The 17,832-nt window shown below is 36.8% G+C and overlaps 1 protein-coding gene across 2 annotated transcripts in view; it reads right to left on the bottom strand.

The window, feature by feature from the left end:
* Positions 1-1,008: 1,008 nt before the first annotated feature.
* The window catches only part of RLF (RLF zinc finger), an 82,951-nt gene continuing 66,127 nt past the window's right edge, over positions 1,009-17,832 (bottom strand). For both annotated transcript variants that reach the window (XM_067725635.1, XM_067725636.1), the window contains 3 exons: positions 16,382-16,518; positions 10,491-10,632; positions 1,009-5,889 (listed from right to left, as the gene is read on the bottom strand). In XM_067725635.1, coding sequence (XP_067581736.1) covers positions 1,240-5,889; positions 10,491-10,632; positions 16,382-16,518 — 4,929 coding nt within the window. In that variant the 3' untranslated portion in view covers positions 1,009-1,239. The remainder of the gene's footprint in view (positions 5,890-10,490; positions 10,633-16,381; positions 16,519-17,832) is intronic.

Genomic DNA, 17,832 nt, shown 5'->3' with positions numbered 1-17,832 from the left:
GAATACATTCCATCCTCTTCCCCCAAATCCATTTCTTCCTTTTGTAGTCCCACCTCAATTGGTTGTATCACTACTGAACCTTAAGTTTTCCTCAAAACGTTTTCTTCACCCTCCAACATCCAATAATCCTCTTGAATTTTTCAATTTCGTCTACTCTTCCCTCTGCTGCAGTTGTCAGTACAGACTCTCACCAAGTTTGCCTCAATTACTTCAACAGTCTTAATATCTACTGTTTCCATTCTCAGCCCCTCAAATCACACTCATTTCAAGTGATCTACAGATTATTAACATGAATGTTTTGTTTAAAATTCTTCAAAGGCTCTCAGCTGCCTATGGACTCAAGTCCAAAGTCCTTAGTGTTCATGGTTTGGCTCCTGCCTATCTCTACAATAATCTCATCCGCTCCAGTGCTCCCCTTTTACTGACAGCCTATCAAATTATTTGTAGTTGCCTGGAAACATGACTTTACATCTCTGAATTTGGTGTGCCCTTCACATTATGTTCGGCATACGCTCTCCTTTCTACCTGGACAACTCCTGGACATCCTCTTCTGGGAGCTATCTTGACTCCCAGAGTTAATTATCCTATCTCGGAATTTTCTTTCCACAAAAATTTTAAGACAATAGTCATTCAAAAGGAAGCTTCATCTGAATGGTTTGGTTAATAAGAAACAAAAAACTACTGGGGTAAAATATAAGTGCACATTCCAGAAAATATAAGTGCAATTCCAATTTATGTGTGGCATGAAAACTCATTATCACTAAACAAAAAATGGGTGAAAAATTGTAATTTATTGAAACTCAACTCAAAAAATATAAGATGCTGTAGTGTACAATATATTACACAGAGCACCCTCAGGTGCACATTCAAGTCAAGTAAGAACATATCCCTTTCCCTAGCCCTCCCACCCTGGGATCTTAGTATTTGTTCCATATACAATCATGCACACTTAATTTGAAAAAGGAAGCCCCAATATATTTTGATGTATTAATTAGCACCAAACAAGAATACAGTTCCATTTTTTTTAATAAACAAACAAAAAAAAACCAATCAATAAACCAACTGGAGAGCTAATGGACTCAGCCAATACTGCTGACATAGATATTATACATTCATGTAAATACACAGCCTATTCTACCCTAAACAATGGTGTGGCTGGTTCTCAGCCTTTGTTCGAGTTGGCAATTGTCCCCATGTTGCAGTGTTGGAGCCAGTCTGTTTCTAAAACAAAATTGCTATTTAGGAACTTCCTACACAAAGCTCATCTGTCTTTTTTGTTGGAAACAACTCTAAAATTGGTGTGGAAAACTTAGATCTTTCAAGGACAACCACTGGCCGAAGATAATGAAGCTGTTTTAAGGCAAGTTCTCCACAGTCTGTTAATGCTTTGTCCAATACGACCCTCAGGTTTTCCAAGGGAGGAACTGTTGTCGTCTCAGCTACTATTAAAGGTGGGATTGCAGTCAGGTTCTCATGAATTGCAGAGTCACTGGAAGAATGAGGTATGTCAACTTCAGGGTCATTGTCATTCACCATATTGTTTGCCATAACACTCCCTGTTAAGTCATTACTGGGTTGTGAAGAATTACTTAATGGTAAGTGCTCTGAAGGCTCCCAATCATCAAAATCATCTTCTTTCTCTTCACTTTCCTGAATAAATTTCAGAAATGAAGATTCAAATCCCATGGGTTTGTAAGTCTTCAAATCAAATGACCTGGGATGTGGATGCTTCCTAAAATTCTCTTTTGGGACATGGGTTGAATTTTTTACAGTGTTTTCTTGCCCTGAACTTTGCTGCCCGGTTTCTGAGTCTTTGATCCTTGGTAAAGGCAGCTGGAAACTTGTGAAATAAGTCCCACTTTCAGTCCCATCAGGATTAGGTATGGAATTTTCTATTTTACAAGGAGGAGGCTGAACTGTATTACACTGTTCCAAAGAAGTGGTTTCTGAACTATGGTTACATTTCAAAGTTCCTCTGTAGAGCAGAGTATCTGCATCAAAAACTGGGTTGCTTTCTGTACATCCTTTCTGACCTCCATCCCTTTCACCTGGATAAAGGGAATCGGCGGTCTGGACAGGTATGCTACTGTCACCTGGGGAATGGCTGTGCTTTGTGAGCTCTGATTCACAGCTTCTATCTTCTTCTTTCTTTATACAGGGCTCTGCTTCAGAAGGGGGCTCCTCCTTAATTTTGGTACCGTACTTAACACAAACGACAAGATTTTCCATCTGTTGCTCTAAATAGGCACTACTCATCTGATGGGTACGTTTGTAATGCCTCACTATGCTGCTCTCCAACTTCACCACAGATAAGCATCCTTGAACCATGCAAGGGTACTGCGTGTGCTCAGAATGCTCCACACACATATGGAGGGCTTCAGCTCTTGTTTTAAAACTAATCGGAGCTTTCTTTTCTTTGATTAAGCCACACTTTTTAGCCTTAGCATTAAACGATCTCCTGGTAGTCTGATGTTCATGCCCCTGAGGGTGAGTTTTTTGACACACCTTTTCACTCCTTAGTAGCCTTTCATTTGCCACTTTCTGGCTTCTAAACAGATCATCATAATAGTCCTTATGTCGATAATATACATGTTGAGAATAATTACTGCGATGGGTGAAAATCTGGCCACAGCCATTAAGATCACAATGAATTTCATAATCTGAATGTATTTCTCCTTCAATATTATGCTGTTCCATCAAGTGGTGCTTCAACTTGCTGAATGTATAAAAAACAGCCGGGCACTGAGGCTGGTTACAGGAAAACCTGGCCGCTGACTCTGCTTCAGAAAGCACTTTCGGCTCTTCAATGTGGTCTAGGTTATGAGAGTCACTACAGTGCTTAGCAAGAGCTTTAGAACACAGGAAACGCTTGTTACATTCCTTATACTTGCAAGCAAATATCTTTTTGCATTTGACAAGTTCCCTTTTGGTTCTCGCTTTATCTTTCTCTAAACATAACTGTTCTTTGTTGTACTGATGTACAGTCCTGTAATGGCGAATCAAGCCTTTTAGATTGGTGAATGAGGAGTTGCAAGTTTTATGGATACAATGGAATGGTTTGTGGTATTTATTCAAAATATAGCAGAGATTTCCTTTAGCAACAGTTCTCCTGCTACCTCTCCCCTCTCTTCCTTCTCCTTCTTCTCTATGGCTACCTATTGGTGATGATATATCAGATGTTTTACTTTCTGTTTCTTCGCACGATGACTCCAAATCTGTTTCTGAACTGCATTCATCCTTTTTAGAATGACAGTGTGGCTTCTCAGAGTTACTGCTGGGATCACCTCCAAGTTCCACGGAACAATCACCTTTCAACCTGTCTACTGAGCATGGACCTTCATGATCACATTTTTCATTATCTAATAGTTTTTGAGTTACTCTGTCACTGCCAATTTGATGTTTATTTTTATAATGAATCCTAAGGTGTGTTTTTCTTGTAAATGACCTTTGGCAGATATGACACTGGAACGGGGAATACCGATGTTGAAACATGGTTAGCTGAAGGACTTTTTCTTTTGAGTAATTATGTTTCTTAAGATAATGCATTAACAAAGCCTCTCTGGTCACAAATTCATATTTGCATCCTTGAAGCTCACAGAAAAAAGGCTTGGCTGCCAGCTGTGCCAGGTACTGACTTGGCATATTTTCATCTTGATTCTGAAAATTAAGGTCTGAGATTGTAGGTGACACCGCTTGAAGAGACTTAGCACCACTGGATGGGTACCCCTGCAATGACCCTGAGAAAGATCCATGTGTTATTGAGTTTTTCAAGCTTAAATGCTTCAAGCGTAACAGAAGTTCCAACATGGTATCCTCTGTACACGGCCTTTTAGAAGCACAAATGGTGGCTTCTGAGGAATAACCCTGATGTTCTCGTTTACATTTAGTATGAATATTGTGATCTAGACCTTCATCTGGGGAGTCACTGTTTGTATCTGAGCTAGGTTTAGGTTCTGTATCAAACTTTTCAGTTGCTGGATTATGTTCATTACCCAAACAGGGAAACAGATCTTTTGTCTTTACCTTTTTGGGTTTGAAATGGTATGGATGAACCTTCCTTAGATGCTTCTGCATGCCTCTTGCGTTTTTGTATGTGGAACCACAGCCATCAAAACCACAGGTAAACTTAGTCCCATCAAAACAAACTGCCACATTGGAACATTTTTCTTTTAAACCGGAGGGCACAAAGACTTTCTCGTGAGACAATAATATATCCTGCATGGTTTCAGAGTGATCCAGTGTGTCAATTAACTCTTCGTTCATGGAAGCTGAAGAGCTATGACTTAACTGATCACTAGAATTACTGTCACTGTTTTCTTTCAGATTTTCTGCAGTTTCTATTTGAGAACTAGCTGATCCTGCACAGAAAAGAAGATCCTCTGGTAAATGTGATTTATCAGTTTGGTCAAGTAGATGGGGCTGATCAATACAATCTTGCTTGTCACCTGCTGCAGGCTCAAGTTTCACTGATTTCTTCACATCTCCATTTGAACTTTCAACATTATGCATTGAGAGGTGATTCTGGTATTCAATTTTGGAATAATAGAACTTTTTACAGCCAACGAAGTTGCATGTGTAAGACGCATCCCTAAAGTGTTGTGCTTCATGGTGGTAAAGCTGTCCCAAGTCACTGAAAACAATATTACAGCCATTTAATTCACATTTATAACGCAGATCATCATGTTTTTGTTTATGGTTAAGCAGTTCATTCACTGATCCAAACCTAGCATAGCAATCTATAGATACACACATATAAGGCTGAGGACCACAATGCACTTGTTCATGCTCTCGCAGGTGAAAAGCAGACATGAAATGTCGTCGACAGTAAGTACACTTCTCTCTTCTATTTTTCATATCTAAGTAGTGCTTGGCATTTTCATCATTATTTTGGTGTTCAGCTTTAAGATGCACACTTAAGTATTTAAACTGCTTAAACACACGGGAACAGTCTGTGCCAGGACATGGGTACAAATCTCTGTCTTGCAGGTGGCAATCTTCTAATTTGCTGAATGTGACATACTCATGTGACTCTCCTTTGGCTTGTTCATTCAATGACTGACCTTGCTCTAGGGTTGCAGAAGGGCTCTTGGGACAAACTCCCTTCTGAGAGCCTTTCAACAGTAACTTCTTTCTAGAGCGGTCCCTTCTGCTTGGTGGCATTTTAACATGTTCCATCACATGAGGAACAAATATTTCTTTTCTCTTGAATTTTTTAATACAAACCGGACAGGTGTAAATTCCATCTTCCATATGCATCTTCGAATGATGAAGAATCCTGGCCTCTATACATTCCCGCTTACATAACAAACAGAAAAATTTATACTGGAGCCATCTCTGGTATCTTTCAGAAGAACCAATGGGTTTTTTGTCTCTTTTCTCCTTTTGGTGATCTGTCAAATCTCTTCTTCTATATTGTTTATCTTCTTTACTTTCCTCATAATCACTAAGAAATGACTCTAAAACATCTGTGTCATTAATAGACAGTTCATAGCCACTTAGGTCATCATCAGAATCTGAGGCTTCTTGTCCCAGAAGTTGGTGGCAGTGTCGTTTTAAAGTTTTCCAGTCCCAAAATTCAGGATCAAATGGCCAGTGGGCTTTTAAAGCTAGTAAAAGCTCACATCGGAGAGAATTCGGAACTGGTGCATTTTCTTCATCAAATTTTTGATCTGGTTGAGAATACAGTTCTTCCAACATATTAAATCCATCCAAACTGGGTTCAATTAAGAATTCTGTAAGCTGACAGGCTCGTCTAACTTCTAAATCTTCTGGTAAAAGACAAGCAATTGTTTTACAAACTGATGCCTTCATTTCTTCATCCTCACTTGATCTGAGTTGAAGAGCTCTGACACATAGTAAAATCGACACCCCAAGACCAGCATCTTGTGCCTGTTAAGAAAAATAGGGAAGAAAAGGTTTTTTTTCCCCAGTTTGGAAACATTACATAACTTTCACTGATAAGACACACACACACACACACACACACACACACACACACACACACACACTTACTTCTTAAAACTTAAAGTTCTTAAATCTTTCTTCCTGCAAGTTACATTTAGATCCTCCTTCTTTCAACATGCAAAGGACTGGATTAGATGTTACAACCATGAACAACAACAATGTACATTTATAGAGTATCCAACTTTATAAGGCACTGCATATTAAAGCAGTCCTTAACCCTCAAGGAATTTATCTGTGTGCCAAATGTATAAAAGCACATAAATGCAAAGGAGCTCAGTCAGGATAAATAAGGTCACTGAAGGATTCAAAAAAGAATTGTCTCAAGCTGGGCAGGAAGGATAGGGCTTAAATAAATGGGTGCAAGAGGAAACACATGCATAAAAGTGGGTCTAAGATTGAATTAAATTTAAAAAACTCATATGTCTATGTCATGAACAATTGGGTGTTTTCAAAACCTCAAGGCTTAGAATAAGCGATCCTTTCCATTTCCTCCTAAAATAATTAATACTCTGTAGTTACAGGTGTACTGAAATCTCAGTTTCCCATGGAAAAACAACAGAAAATTTCTCTATAGCAGGAGCTTCTCAGAAATCAGTCAAAAAATCACAAAAAAGATCTGGTTGTATATGATAAAAGGTAAGTGCATTTAAGATGATTCTTTCATGTGAGAGGCTGAAAGGGTGCGTGAAAATAATATAAACCAAGAAAAGGAGGATCTTATGGCAGAGTGGCTTAAAATACAGTACTTAAGAGCACAAAATTTTGAGTATGACTCTGACTGACTTTGAACCCCAGCTTCACTACAGTGAGAAGTTTTTAACTCCTCTAAGCCTCAGTTTCCTCATCTGTACAATGATAATTATAGTGGCAGTATTGGATTTTCCTAATGCTGTTATAAAAATGAAATAAGGTAACACAAAATGAGTATTACAATGTTGGAACATAGTAGATATTCAACAGAACCCCATAAAATATTTGAGGATAAATTCCACTGTTCAAACATCAATTTGCTAAGCAATTATTCTCATTGGGCACCATTCTAAATGCTGAGAACACAAAGAAATAATTACCATCAAGTTACAGACTCCTTACTACATCCTAGGCACTATTCTAAATAAACTTTTTGCATACATCATCCTCATTTTATAGATGAAGGAACCAAGGCTCAGAAAATTAGTTGCCAATGTCACCAGCTAGTGAGCAGAGGAGCAAGAATTTAAACTTAAAGCATCTTTTCCCAGCGTCTGAGTCTTAACCACTTTACACTCTATACCAACTCCAAAGTTAATTGACTTGGCGATATCCCATGTGCCCTTGATACAATACGCCAAGGCACTTCTTCAGCTTCCTGGTTTAAAACCTAACAAATTATTCATATCTATCAGTTTCTTCAAAATTCAGCTCCACATTCCATATCCTAATTCTAATTTATTCATCACTCCTTTAACAAGTAACTTCTTGGTATATCTGTTCAGAATGTATAATGGTAGTTATTTTTTTTTTGAAAAGTGTTCTTAATGATTTCACAAATTTTACCATTTCAACTACATTAGGCTGTTTAAGAAACAACACACATTCTTTGCTGTTTATCTCACAGTCTTCCAAAGGGGTTAAGTAACTTGTTAAGAACCTATGATTTTAAAACTTAACAGACTTTCTCCAAAAGTCACGCATCTCTAATTTTCAGCTTCTTTATTACTAAAGAGAAAGGATTAAACTAAATAAAGTCATGTTTTGCAAAACAGTACTACTTATATGTTCCACCAAAAAGGGCCCTAAGGCCAAATAAACTGGCTTCAAGATTATCCCTCTTCTTATGCCTTCTACTTCAAATATAACCACATCCACATCCTTTCTTCTGTCATACTATTTTTGAAGTCTTGAGAGAGACCCTGGATTCTCTAAAGTCATCCCTTCCAATATGACTTTCTCAAGTCACAGAATCAAAATATAACAACTCTGAGCACTTTTAATTGATCATTTGGTTTAAGCTCTTTGTTTACAGAAAACTGAAGCCCAGAACATAAGGAGGTTCTATTACAAGGCCCTCCTTCCGCAAGAGACCCAACGCCCACAAAAGCTTTTCAGCATCATTAACCTTTTCCTTCGCAAGGTTGCTAGCTGTGCTAATATCATTTCACCTCTTCTTTTACAAAAACAGAACACCTGGTTTTATCTGGTTACAAAGTCACCTGGAATAATCAAATAATCAATATATCTCCTAGCTTTCCCCTGCAGCTAGATGTAACCGTGACTGTGTGTGTGTGTGTGTGTGTGTGTGTGTGTGTGTGTGTGTGTGTGTGTGTGTGTGTGTGTGTGTGTGTGTTGGAAGGAGTGGGGGAAAAGGTGTGTCATAGTGTGGTTTGCTCTCCACTCCACTTCTCGCTATCTGGAATGGAGACATTATAGCTGGGATTGGAATATGAGATGGAAGCTAAGTGTTAACAGCAGATAAAAGGAACCTGGGTTTCTGATATGTGGAGCCATGAGAGCAACCCTGGCCTGTCTACCTGGGTTATCTACCTGTATAGGAGAGGGAGAAACTTCTATCTTCTTTACACCGCTATCACTGTGGGATATCTACCATTCACAGCAGAACTACATCCCAACTGATACAAGTTAGATCACCTCTCTTTTAAAAAGCTAGAGGTTAAGTCTCTCAATTTGAAAAGAATTCCACATTCACTCCCCTTCCACCTACCAGTCCATAACTTTCCTACCCTTCAGGACAAATATAAACAAGGATTACAGTGGAAAATGTCCTAGACTGAGATGAAAAAGAAATGGGTTTTGGTTATACAAATGGACAGCAAATTCCTTGGTCTGTGTCAGAAGCCCACCTTCCCTAATCCTCTAGCATCTTTCCCATTTTTTGTGGTTCCTTGAGGTAAACAGAAATCTAAGATGACCCGCACTGACCTTCACTTTTGTATAATCTCCTTGCTTTGAGTATAAGCAGAACCTATAAATATCATTCCTATAATTATGTTACGTTACATGGCAAAAGGGACTTTGCAGATGTAATTAAAGCCTCAAATCCACTGATCTTAAGACAAGTGGATTACCTAGACCTGACCTAATCACTCAAGCCCTTTAAATCTAGATCTGGAAGTCAGAGGTAGAGGAGGTCAGATTTGAAGAACTCCTAGTGCCTTTGCTGGATTGAAAATGAAGGAATGGCATGAGGGTGGCTTCTAGGAGCTGAAAACAGACTGTGGCTGACAGCCAGCAAGAAAATGAGGACTTCAGCCCTATAACTGAAAGGAACTGAATTCTGTCAACAATAAAAATGAGCTTAGAAGTGGATTTTCCACAGAGCCTCCAGATAAAAACTCAGCCTGGCCAACACCTCATTTTCAGCCTTGTGATACTGAGCAGTGAACCATGCCACACTGTGCTGGACTTCTGCCCTACAAAACCGTGAGCTAATAAGTGGGTGTTAACTGAAGTGCTAAGTTGTGGTAATCTGTTATGCAGCAACAGAAAATTCATACTTCCCTTAAAGATTGGGAAAAAAACAACAACTTTTTAAAGGCCAGTTGTACCACTAATTTTTCTAAACAAGGCAAGTTCTGTAATTACTTGAACATGTTCTCTATGAGATAGGAGACACAACTTCATTTGCAGTGATTAGAAATAATCATCACCTAGCTTATGCTTCACACAACTTTTACCTTTTCCTGTCTTCACCGGAGAAGACTAGATACACGTATTTCAAATAAAGTACAGGATATGGAAGGTTACATTAAAGGAGATGGGAGGTATCAAAGATACAACTGTGCCTTGACTTTAGTATAAACAATCCCTGGATGTTGTCAAAGATGTAACCCATAAAACATACGCATAAACCATTATGGATATGGGTATATAGAGATCTCAGTCATGAGTAGGTATTAAAAACAAAACAGAAACAGAACATAGCATAAGAATCATCTCAAATCTCCAGGCTGGCAGTCTTAGCATACATGTATGGGGCTGAACTAAAAAAACAAGGCACTTCATTTCATTTTAGGAAATATTTATTTCTTTAAGAAAAACAAAAAACGAAAAAAACCTAACTTGTTTCCTAATTTGCACAGTTTATAATTTGTGTACAGTCGATTCTGGAAATGTTCTGTTAGTCTAAAACCTAGAATCTATCACTCCATCCTGAAGGAGCTGAAAAATACAATTTTACTTTCTTTCTTTATAATTATTATGTTAATTTGCAAACAAACATGCCTGTGTAAAATACAGAACACTGTTCTAGGAAAAGGAGATATAGGGTGGTTGAGGTGACAACCAAGAAACATAATCTTTCCCTCCTCCAGTGGTCTGTCAAGTCAATCACTATTTCCCATGAAAAAAAAATTGTAGATTCCTAGGAAGTAAGTCTGTAGAAACAGCTAGATATGTCCCATTCCATAACCTTATTAAACCCCATTATTTCTCATTTTCCCTTATTTAAAAGGAGTTTCCTGAGAAGTTATCTCCCCACTCATTTCTTCCCTCCACAACGATCAGCATAAAAAGCATAAATTACTCACTTCAGTTTGTATAACTCTAATCAGGCAAAATAAATGCTGCTGTGTTTTAGCTATGACACCAAACTGACGACAGCGCTCCAAAAAAGTGTCTATAGAAGGATCGATTCTTCTTTGCAGTTTACTCCAAAAGAGAGTCAATTCCCTATAAAAAGAAAGATTATGGTAAAACATTTAAAGCAACTGGTATTTGCTACTCCAATTTTTTGGTTTGTGAAAAAGTGACAGTAAGTAAAACCTAGAAGAAAAAAACTCTATATTCTGCTTCCTCTCAAACTAGTAAAATTATTAAGAAGAATCCTCCTTGAAAATTCCCCCACTTCTTTCTTCTTTGTACCTGGGCAAAAATAAAAACAACAAAAGACTACTTCCTTTATGCTGACATTTTCAAAGACTTACTTAGATCCCATCTTGTTCCAAAAGGTTTTACCCCTTACATTGGTAATTATACTGACTGAATTAAGCCCTGTCCTAGTGTGCAAGGATCATCAGACATCAATACACTGCCAACAAAGTGTATACAACTATGAAATATTCTAATGGTATAGTACTTCACCACGTCAATCTCATGGGCCCTTTACATCTCTAAAATGTCATGATGCTACTTAGGCCTGTATCTTGGAATGATAATATCTTAAATATTACTAATAAAGTTATTAAAATGGCACTCTTGGAAATGGCTAAAATACAAGAATCCCACAAATATTCATTATGAAAACTAAGAAAAGCTTGAAAAGAATAAGTTAAATAAAAGTACTGAATGGGCTAAGAGAAAACTCTAAAGGAAAAGCACTAGAAACTCAACAAATGCCCAGAATAGAAATGCTAATGTTAATATGAAATGTGAATTCAAGAAAAGTTCCTTAGCAAAACAGAAGAGAATGCTATCACTTTAAAAAACGTGACTGGGGACTTCCCTGGTGGGGCAGTGGTTAAGAATCCACCTGCCAATGAAGGTGACACGGGTTCGAGCCCTGGTCCGGGAAGATCCCACATGCCACGGAGCAACCAAGCTTGTGCACCGCAACTACTGAAGCCTGCACACCTAGAGCCCGTGCTCCGCAACAAGAGAAGCCAATGCAACGAGAAGCCCGCGCACTGCAGCCAAGAGTAGCCCCTGTTTGCTGCAACTAGAGAAAGCCCTTGTGCAGCAACAAAGACCCAACGTAGCCAAAAATAAAATAAATAAATTTATTTTAAAAAATTTTTTAGGGCTTCCCTGGTGGCGCAGTGGTTAAGAATCTGCCTGCCAATGCAGGGGACACGGGTTCGAGACCTGATCTGGGAAGATACCACATGCCGCGGAGCAACTAAGCCCGTGTGCCGCAACTACTGAGCCTGCGCGTCTGGAGCCTGGAGAGGCCGTGACAGTGAGAGGCCCACGCACCGCGATGAAGAGTGGCCCCCGTTCGCCGCAAGTGGAGAAAGCCCTCGCACAGAAACGAAGACCCAACACAGCCAAAAATAAATAAATAAATTTATTAAAAAAAAAAAGTTTTAAAGTGACTCTTTTCTGTACAACCTCAATGGATACTGTGTATTTGTTAAATGATTTCCATTAAAAAATAATATTATTTTCATGAGCCTGTTTTAGAACACTAATATCCTATTATTGCTATTAACACAGACTATTCCAGGAAACGATACAAACCCAAAGCTTAAGAAATGAATACACCTCTTTTTATAATAGATTTAAAAACAAACATGTTTAACAGAACGTATTTTCTTACATTTTTAAGGAGGTAACTGGGATTCTCATATGGTAAAATTCTTACGTAGATATAAAACTTGCTTCAAAGATTGAAATAAATATGTCTCAAGACATATATGATTAAAGTTTATAATATTTAATGATGGAAAATTTGAGCTATATATAACAAGTAAAATTAACTTAAAATGCCTTTAAATATTTGTGTTTGGTGACTAGCATTGCTTTCCTAACCAGAAAAAGTAAAAACTGAGAACAGCTACCAGGCAGGCAAGTAACTGGGGTGACTGTTCATTTTTAAACTTAGAAGACTGCTTCATTCACATGTAAGCATGTTACTTATAAAACTTTAGAGAATAATGCAAAATTCTGAATAACGAAGGAAATGGAGAATTACATATGCTCTCAGATAAAGTAAGTACCTACCAAAATATATGTGAAATCTATGCTATCTGAAAAGAACAAAATTATCAAAGCTAGTAAAACCTGATTATGAAGATAAAAGGGTAAAGGATATCTACTATCTAAAATTCACCAGCTAGCTACAAGTTTAAAGTTAGGCAAATCTGATAAAGTGATAAAAGGCAGGTTGAGAATTAAAGTCTCTCAAAATGATTTTTTTTAAAAAAATCAGAATGTCTAGGGCTTGATTTATTCCAAATTTAATATTTCAAACTCTAGTTAACTCCAAATAACCACGATCAAAAAAGAACATTTCTATCATGTGTTTTATATTTGTACACTTATTTCCACAGTTACAACTGAGCGATTTAAAACTATTACCAAAACAAACTAAAACTACTATTACCCACCCAAACATACAAACATGCCTGACACCATGAAAACCGGTGGATTACTAGTGAGAATGCCAAGATGTCACTTTAATCATCCATTCAAATCTGCACACTGGAACAATGAAACCACCAACAGCAACTTATAGCCTCCTGGATCATACATGCACTAGGACAATACTTCTTCAACCACTACAATGATGTGATTTTTTAAAAAATGGACCACCATTAAAGAATGTATTGAAAATGATTCTACTACATGGATGCTTCAGATGATTTACTGCACCCTCAAATTAGCCCACCGCCTACCTCAAGACAACAAATTATATACAAATTCATAAAAATTGGAGAGGAAATTTAGTTCTATTAATAGTAGGAAACACATTTTGGTAGACATCTAGCTACCAAGCAAGAACCTTAAACTGCACTGTTTCTGCAAAGCAGGAGGCCCACAATGTCAAACTGTGATCTAGAATTTAGGTATTTTAGAAATGAGGCAAAGAAAACTTCGTGGAATTAAGGAATGACCACTCCCTAAAGAGGGCTCCTGCAAATACAGATGATTCTCATGACTTCATTTTTCCTCTAAAAAATTCAGTTAAATAAAACATGAATGGATATCTGGATCTGGTCTTCGCCAGGTGCTGGGGACTGAATTGTAAATTAGACAACATACATGACGACCCTGGTATATCACAGTCTAGTTGGGAGAGAAGCGACACGAAATTACATCTGAAGAAACACAAACATACAACATAAAAGATTTAAAGCTCAGAGGTGTTACAGAAACCAAAGGTCAACCTATCAAATACTCACTGAAAGCTTAGTGTAGAGGTTTAAGGTTCAACTGTATCATTTTATTTTAAAGAAGCAGCAGCAATTACACATCTGTATGTACACTGTCCCATTCAAAAGGGTTATCTTTCTCACTTGCATGGCTACTCTAATTATGTTACCATTGCTAGACAAATATAGGGAACTCATTCCTCCAGCACTTCTTTGATTTTTGCAAATAGCCAAAAATCTTTCAGGGTTAAGCTTAATGAATAAGCTGAGTGATATACATTTTGAGATCAGTAATATGGTAATTGCTATAAAGTAATGATATATTTTATTGTAATTTGTAAATGTCTCTGAAGGAAATTTAAAAGAATAAAAAACTGTTTTGGGTGATAGTTACATAGTTTCCCTTTCAAATATCTTCAATGGTGACCAAATTCGAGAATGACACTTAATAAATTCTAATATGTGTATTTAAAATAAGTGCCTGCTTTTATTATCATATTCCAACTTTACTGTCATCAATAAAATACCAATTAATAAAAAATTTTTTTCTTTTCTAGACAAATACTCCCAAATAGCCTACTATCTTCAACACAGGACACCTCTAGCACAACAAAAGAATCTATCCTATTTGAACAGAATTCCTGGGACTCATTTTCCTTAGTAAAATTCACTGTTTTTATGTTATGGCTATGCTAACTCCAATATCCCACTACCACCGCCTCCCCACCCACCCACCTCCAAAGCCTTTGAAAACAACAGAAAGGAGAAAAAAATGTTTTAAAATTCTAAAATTTTATATTCTATTTCCCTCTGAATTGCTTGGAAGAAGCTTACTTTTAACAAAGTGTGAAGTGATTTAAGATTTTCTTTCCTCTCCTTTACTCATTATAGCTCCTCAGGAGGCCAATAAGAGGGAAATCCCTTTTAATCCCTTCCTGCTGCAGGAGAACAGCATTAATCCTAGACTCACTAAAAAAAAGGGAAGCTATATCAAGAATATTAAAAGAACTGTGTGACTATAGTTTGAAAAACACTTTATAATCTGTAACACATCCCATACGTGATTTAATGTATTCTTTGCACTAAAAACCTCGCTATAGCTAGCAGATATTTTTTTCATTATACGCAAAGAAAACAACTGTAAAAAGAAAAAATAGGGGTTATTCCACAAGTAAATACATCTGCTTTACTGAGGTTAAATCTCTAATGAATGAAAAACAAATTCTTCTACTTGATAATGATCAAAAATCTCACTGCTCTGCTAAAATTCTTTTTACTTATAGCACTTTTTTTTTTTTGGTTAGCTAACAAAATGCCCACAATGATATTTAAGTCCCTATCCCAGTATCTCCTTTCTCAGAGGAGATATAAGTCTGGCACAGAGGACTTAGCAGAAGACTGCGATGTGAATTCTGTCCCTGTGCCAAGAAAACAACTGCACAGAAGAAAAGCACTGTATTAGGGGTCAAAACGGGCTTTACTCTCTCTCTACCACTTTAGCTCTGAGACTGTGGGCAATTATAAGACTTCTCAGATCCTGTTGATCCTCCACTGCCTTATCTGTACAATGATTATTAGGAGGATTGGGAGAGATAATTTAAGGAACTCAAATAGTATTTGTATAAAAATTAGTAAATAAAAAGAAATACAGCAACATAAAAAATACTAATAATTATAAAACTTTATAGATATACACAGATGCTCCAAAGGAAGATCAATAAGGGCTGAAGTATATGAAAGGTTTTATTAGGTTTTCCTATATACAAAATGCTTACTTCCAACTTCAAGCCATTCTTAGAAGCTCCTCTAATCAAGGTTATGCAAATCTAACCCATTCTTTGAATTAAAGCTCAAATACTACCTCCTCCCTGACACCTTCCTTAAACACTGGTGTACAGTGAGCACCCTTCTCTAATCTCTTACAGTGTTTTCTGTACCACTAATCTGATACTTATCCATAGAGTCTTGCATTTTAGAGGTTTCCTGTGTACCACATTTGTCCTGCTGTCCTAAATAGTTTCAATACAGTTAGGATGAAAGAAGCAAGGGTTACACTTACTGTGACCTTTTTAGCAACTAAGTACTCTGTAGGCAAACAAGATATAAATTGAATTAAAACCAAATAATGCAATTGTGCTAAATAGTACCAAAGTTGCAAAAAAAGATTACAATTCAAATGGGTTTCCTTCTCTAGTGCAAGTTTGACCTAGAAACCTAGATAATTAGTGAGTTTCCAAATAAGACGGGAAAAGTGACTATCAGAAGATGTAATAAATGTAAAGGAAAACAACCTAACGCCAATTTGGTTTACACGGCCATAATTTTATCTTCAAAGAAGAAGATATATATTGAAGTTAACAGACAACTCTCCATGGAATAATCAAGAGGAGCTCAGACTTTTTACTCTTTATTTTTGGACTCTCCTGGAAAAGATTAAACCAATAATATTTTTAATTGAATGGTTTAGCTTTTAAGAAAGATTTAATTCTCATGTCATCATTTAATCTGCTTAGTCTTCAAGTTTGAAATAAACCAACATTTTACATAAACCCTAAATGCTATATACTATGTACTAACAAATAAAGGGAATAAAAACTAAATATACTTACCAAGAACAATATACGCTTGCAGTTTGGAGCTGCTGGGTAAGGTAAGTCGTACAAAGAACAAATGCTGTGTTATCCTGACCCTCGGATTCCAGATTACATATGATGTCTAGTACCTCCTTGCAGTCGACCTTTGCAATCTATCAAAAATGAGATGACTAAGTCAAAAAGAAAATGGTGACTTTTCTGTAAACTTTGTTATATAACATGAAGCTTCTTTGTAACATTTTCTATCTTTGGTAATTGATGAGGCAAGAATTAAGGGAGATATAATTTTCTTCTACTAACTAATAGCTGAGTCTTCTGGAATAAAAATTTCATATAAGAAATTATTAAACAGAGAAGAGAACAGATGCTATGAGGAAGTTTCACTGCAGTCCCAACACAGATAAAACATTTTTGTACAGTTAAAAAAATTACTCATGAACATTGTTACTATATAAAAGAATCAAATTATGTATAACTTCAGGTTATTTTCACCTTTAGTACCATCAACTTTTTTCCCCCTGTTTTTTCTTTCTTTTTCAATTTAATTCAAGTCCCTCTAGTTATACAGAAAAATAACAAGCTTACCCTTACTCCCAGTAGGGCTAAAGGAGGCCAGCTGAGAAACTTTTAAATATAAATACTATGTCAACATATCATTTTTTCATGTAATTAAGGAAAAACTATTTTGTATAACTGAGTTTTTCACACAACTAAAACACTTTTCGAAACACATCTTTTTCATTTACACTATTTATAGGAATCTTAAAAAAAAACAAAAACAACCAACCTCTGGGCAAATCAGTAGAATTTTCCGGGGCTCTTTTTGTATAGTGGTAAAACAGTAGATTAAGACTTCTGAAGACCCTTTCTCACTCTCTATTTTATCATTTCCCTGTCTTAATAAACAGAATATGAAGAACAGAGTCTATTTCATGACTGTGTCAGCATTATAAATGTCAATTATACTAGGCACCAAATATACAAAACAGTGATACTTTCAGGACAAATGAAGTGTGTATCAGGGCAAATGAGGCATATAGAGTTTAGCTCATCTCCTTCCAGAGTGCTATGCAGAACCACTCTGGTGGTTCTAAGTCTCTAATTTTAGTTACACCCTCAGGTAGGCAAAGAAAGGCTTCTTTCTCAGCTTAGCTCAAATGCCATTTTCTCACTGAATCCTTCCCTAATTGCTAAAAGCACGTTTGAATCCCTGGCAAAAACTCCACTCTCAAATTCTCCTTTGTAGCATTTACCACAGCTGCAATTCAATCATTAGTTGAACAACTTATTAGCATGTCTTCTCTGCTAGAATATAAAATCCATGTGGTCAGGATTATGTACATCTTGTTCAAAACTCAGCACTTATCACAGTGTCTGGAACATAGAAGACACTCAGTAAATACGTGCTGATAAATGGAATAAATGAATCACGTTTAATTTAAAGGTAAAAAGTTCATGTTTAAAAA

The sequence above is a fragment of the Pseudorca crassidens genome, chromosome 2 (genome assembly GCF_039906515.1).
Source record: "Pseudorca crassidens isolate mPseCra1 chromosome 2, mPseCra1.hap1, whole genome shotgun sequence".
NCBI classification, from domain to species: domain Eukaryota; kingdom Metazoa; phylum Chordata; class Mammalia; order Artiodactyla; family Delphinidae; genus Pseudorca; species Pseudorca crassidens.
The sequence above is the reverse complement of the archived record's forward strand: the minus strand, read 5'-3'. Positions and strand labels throughout refer to the sequence as shown.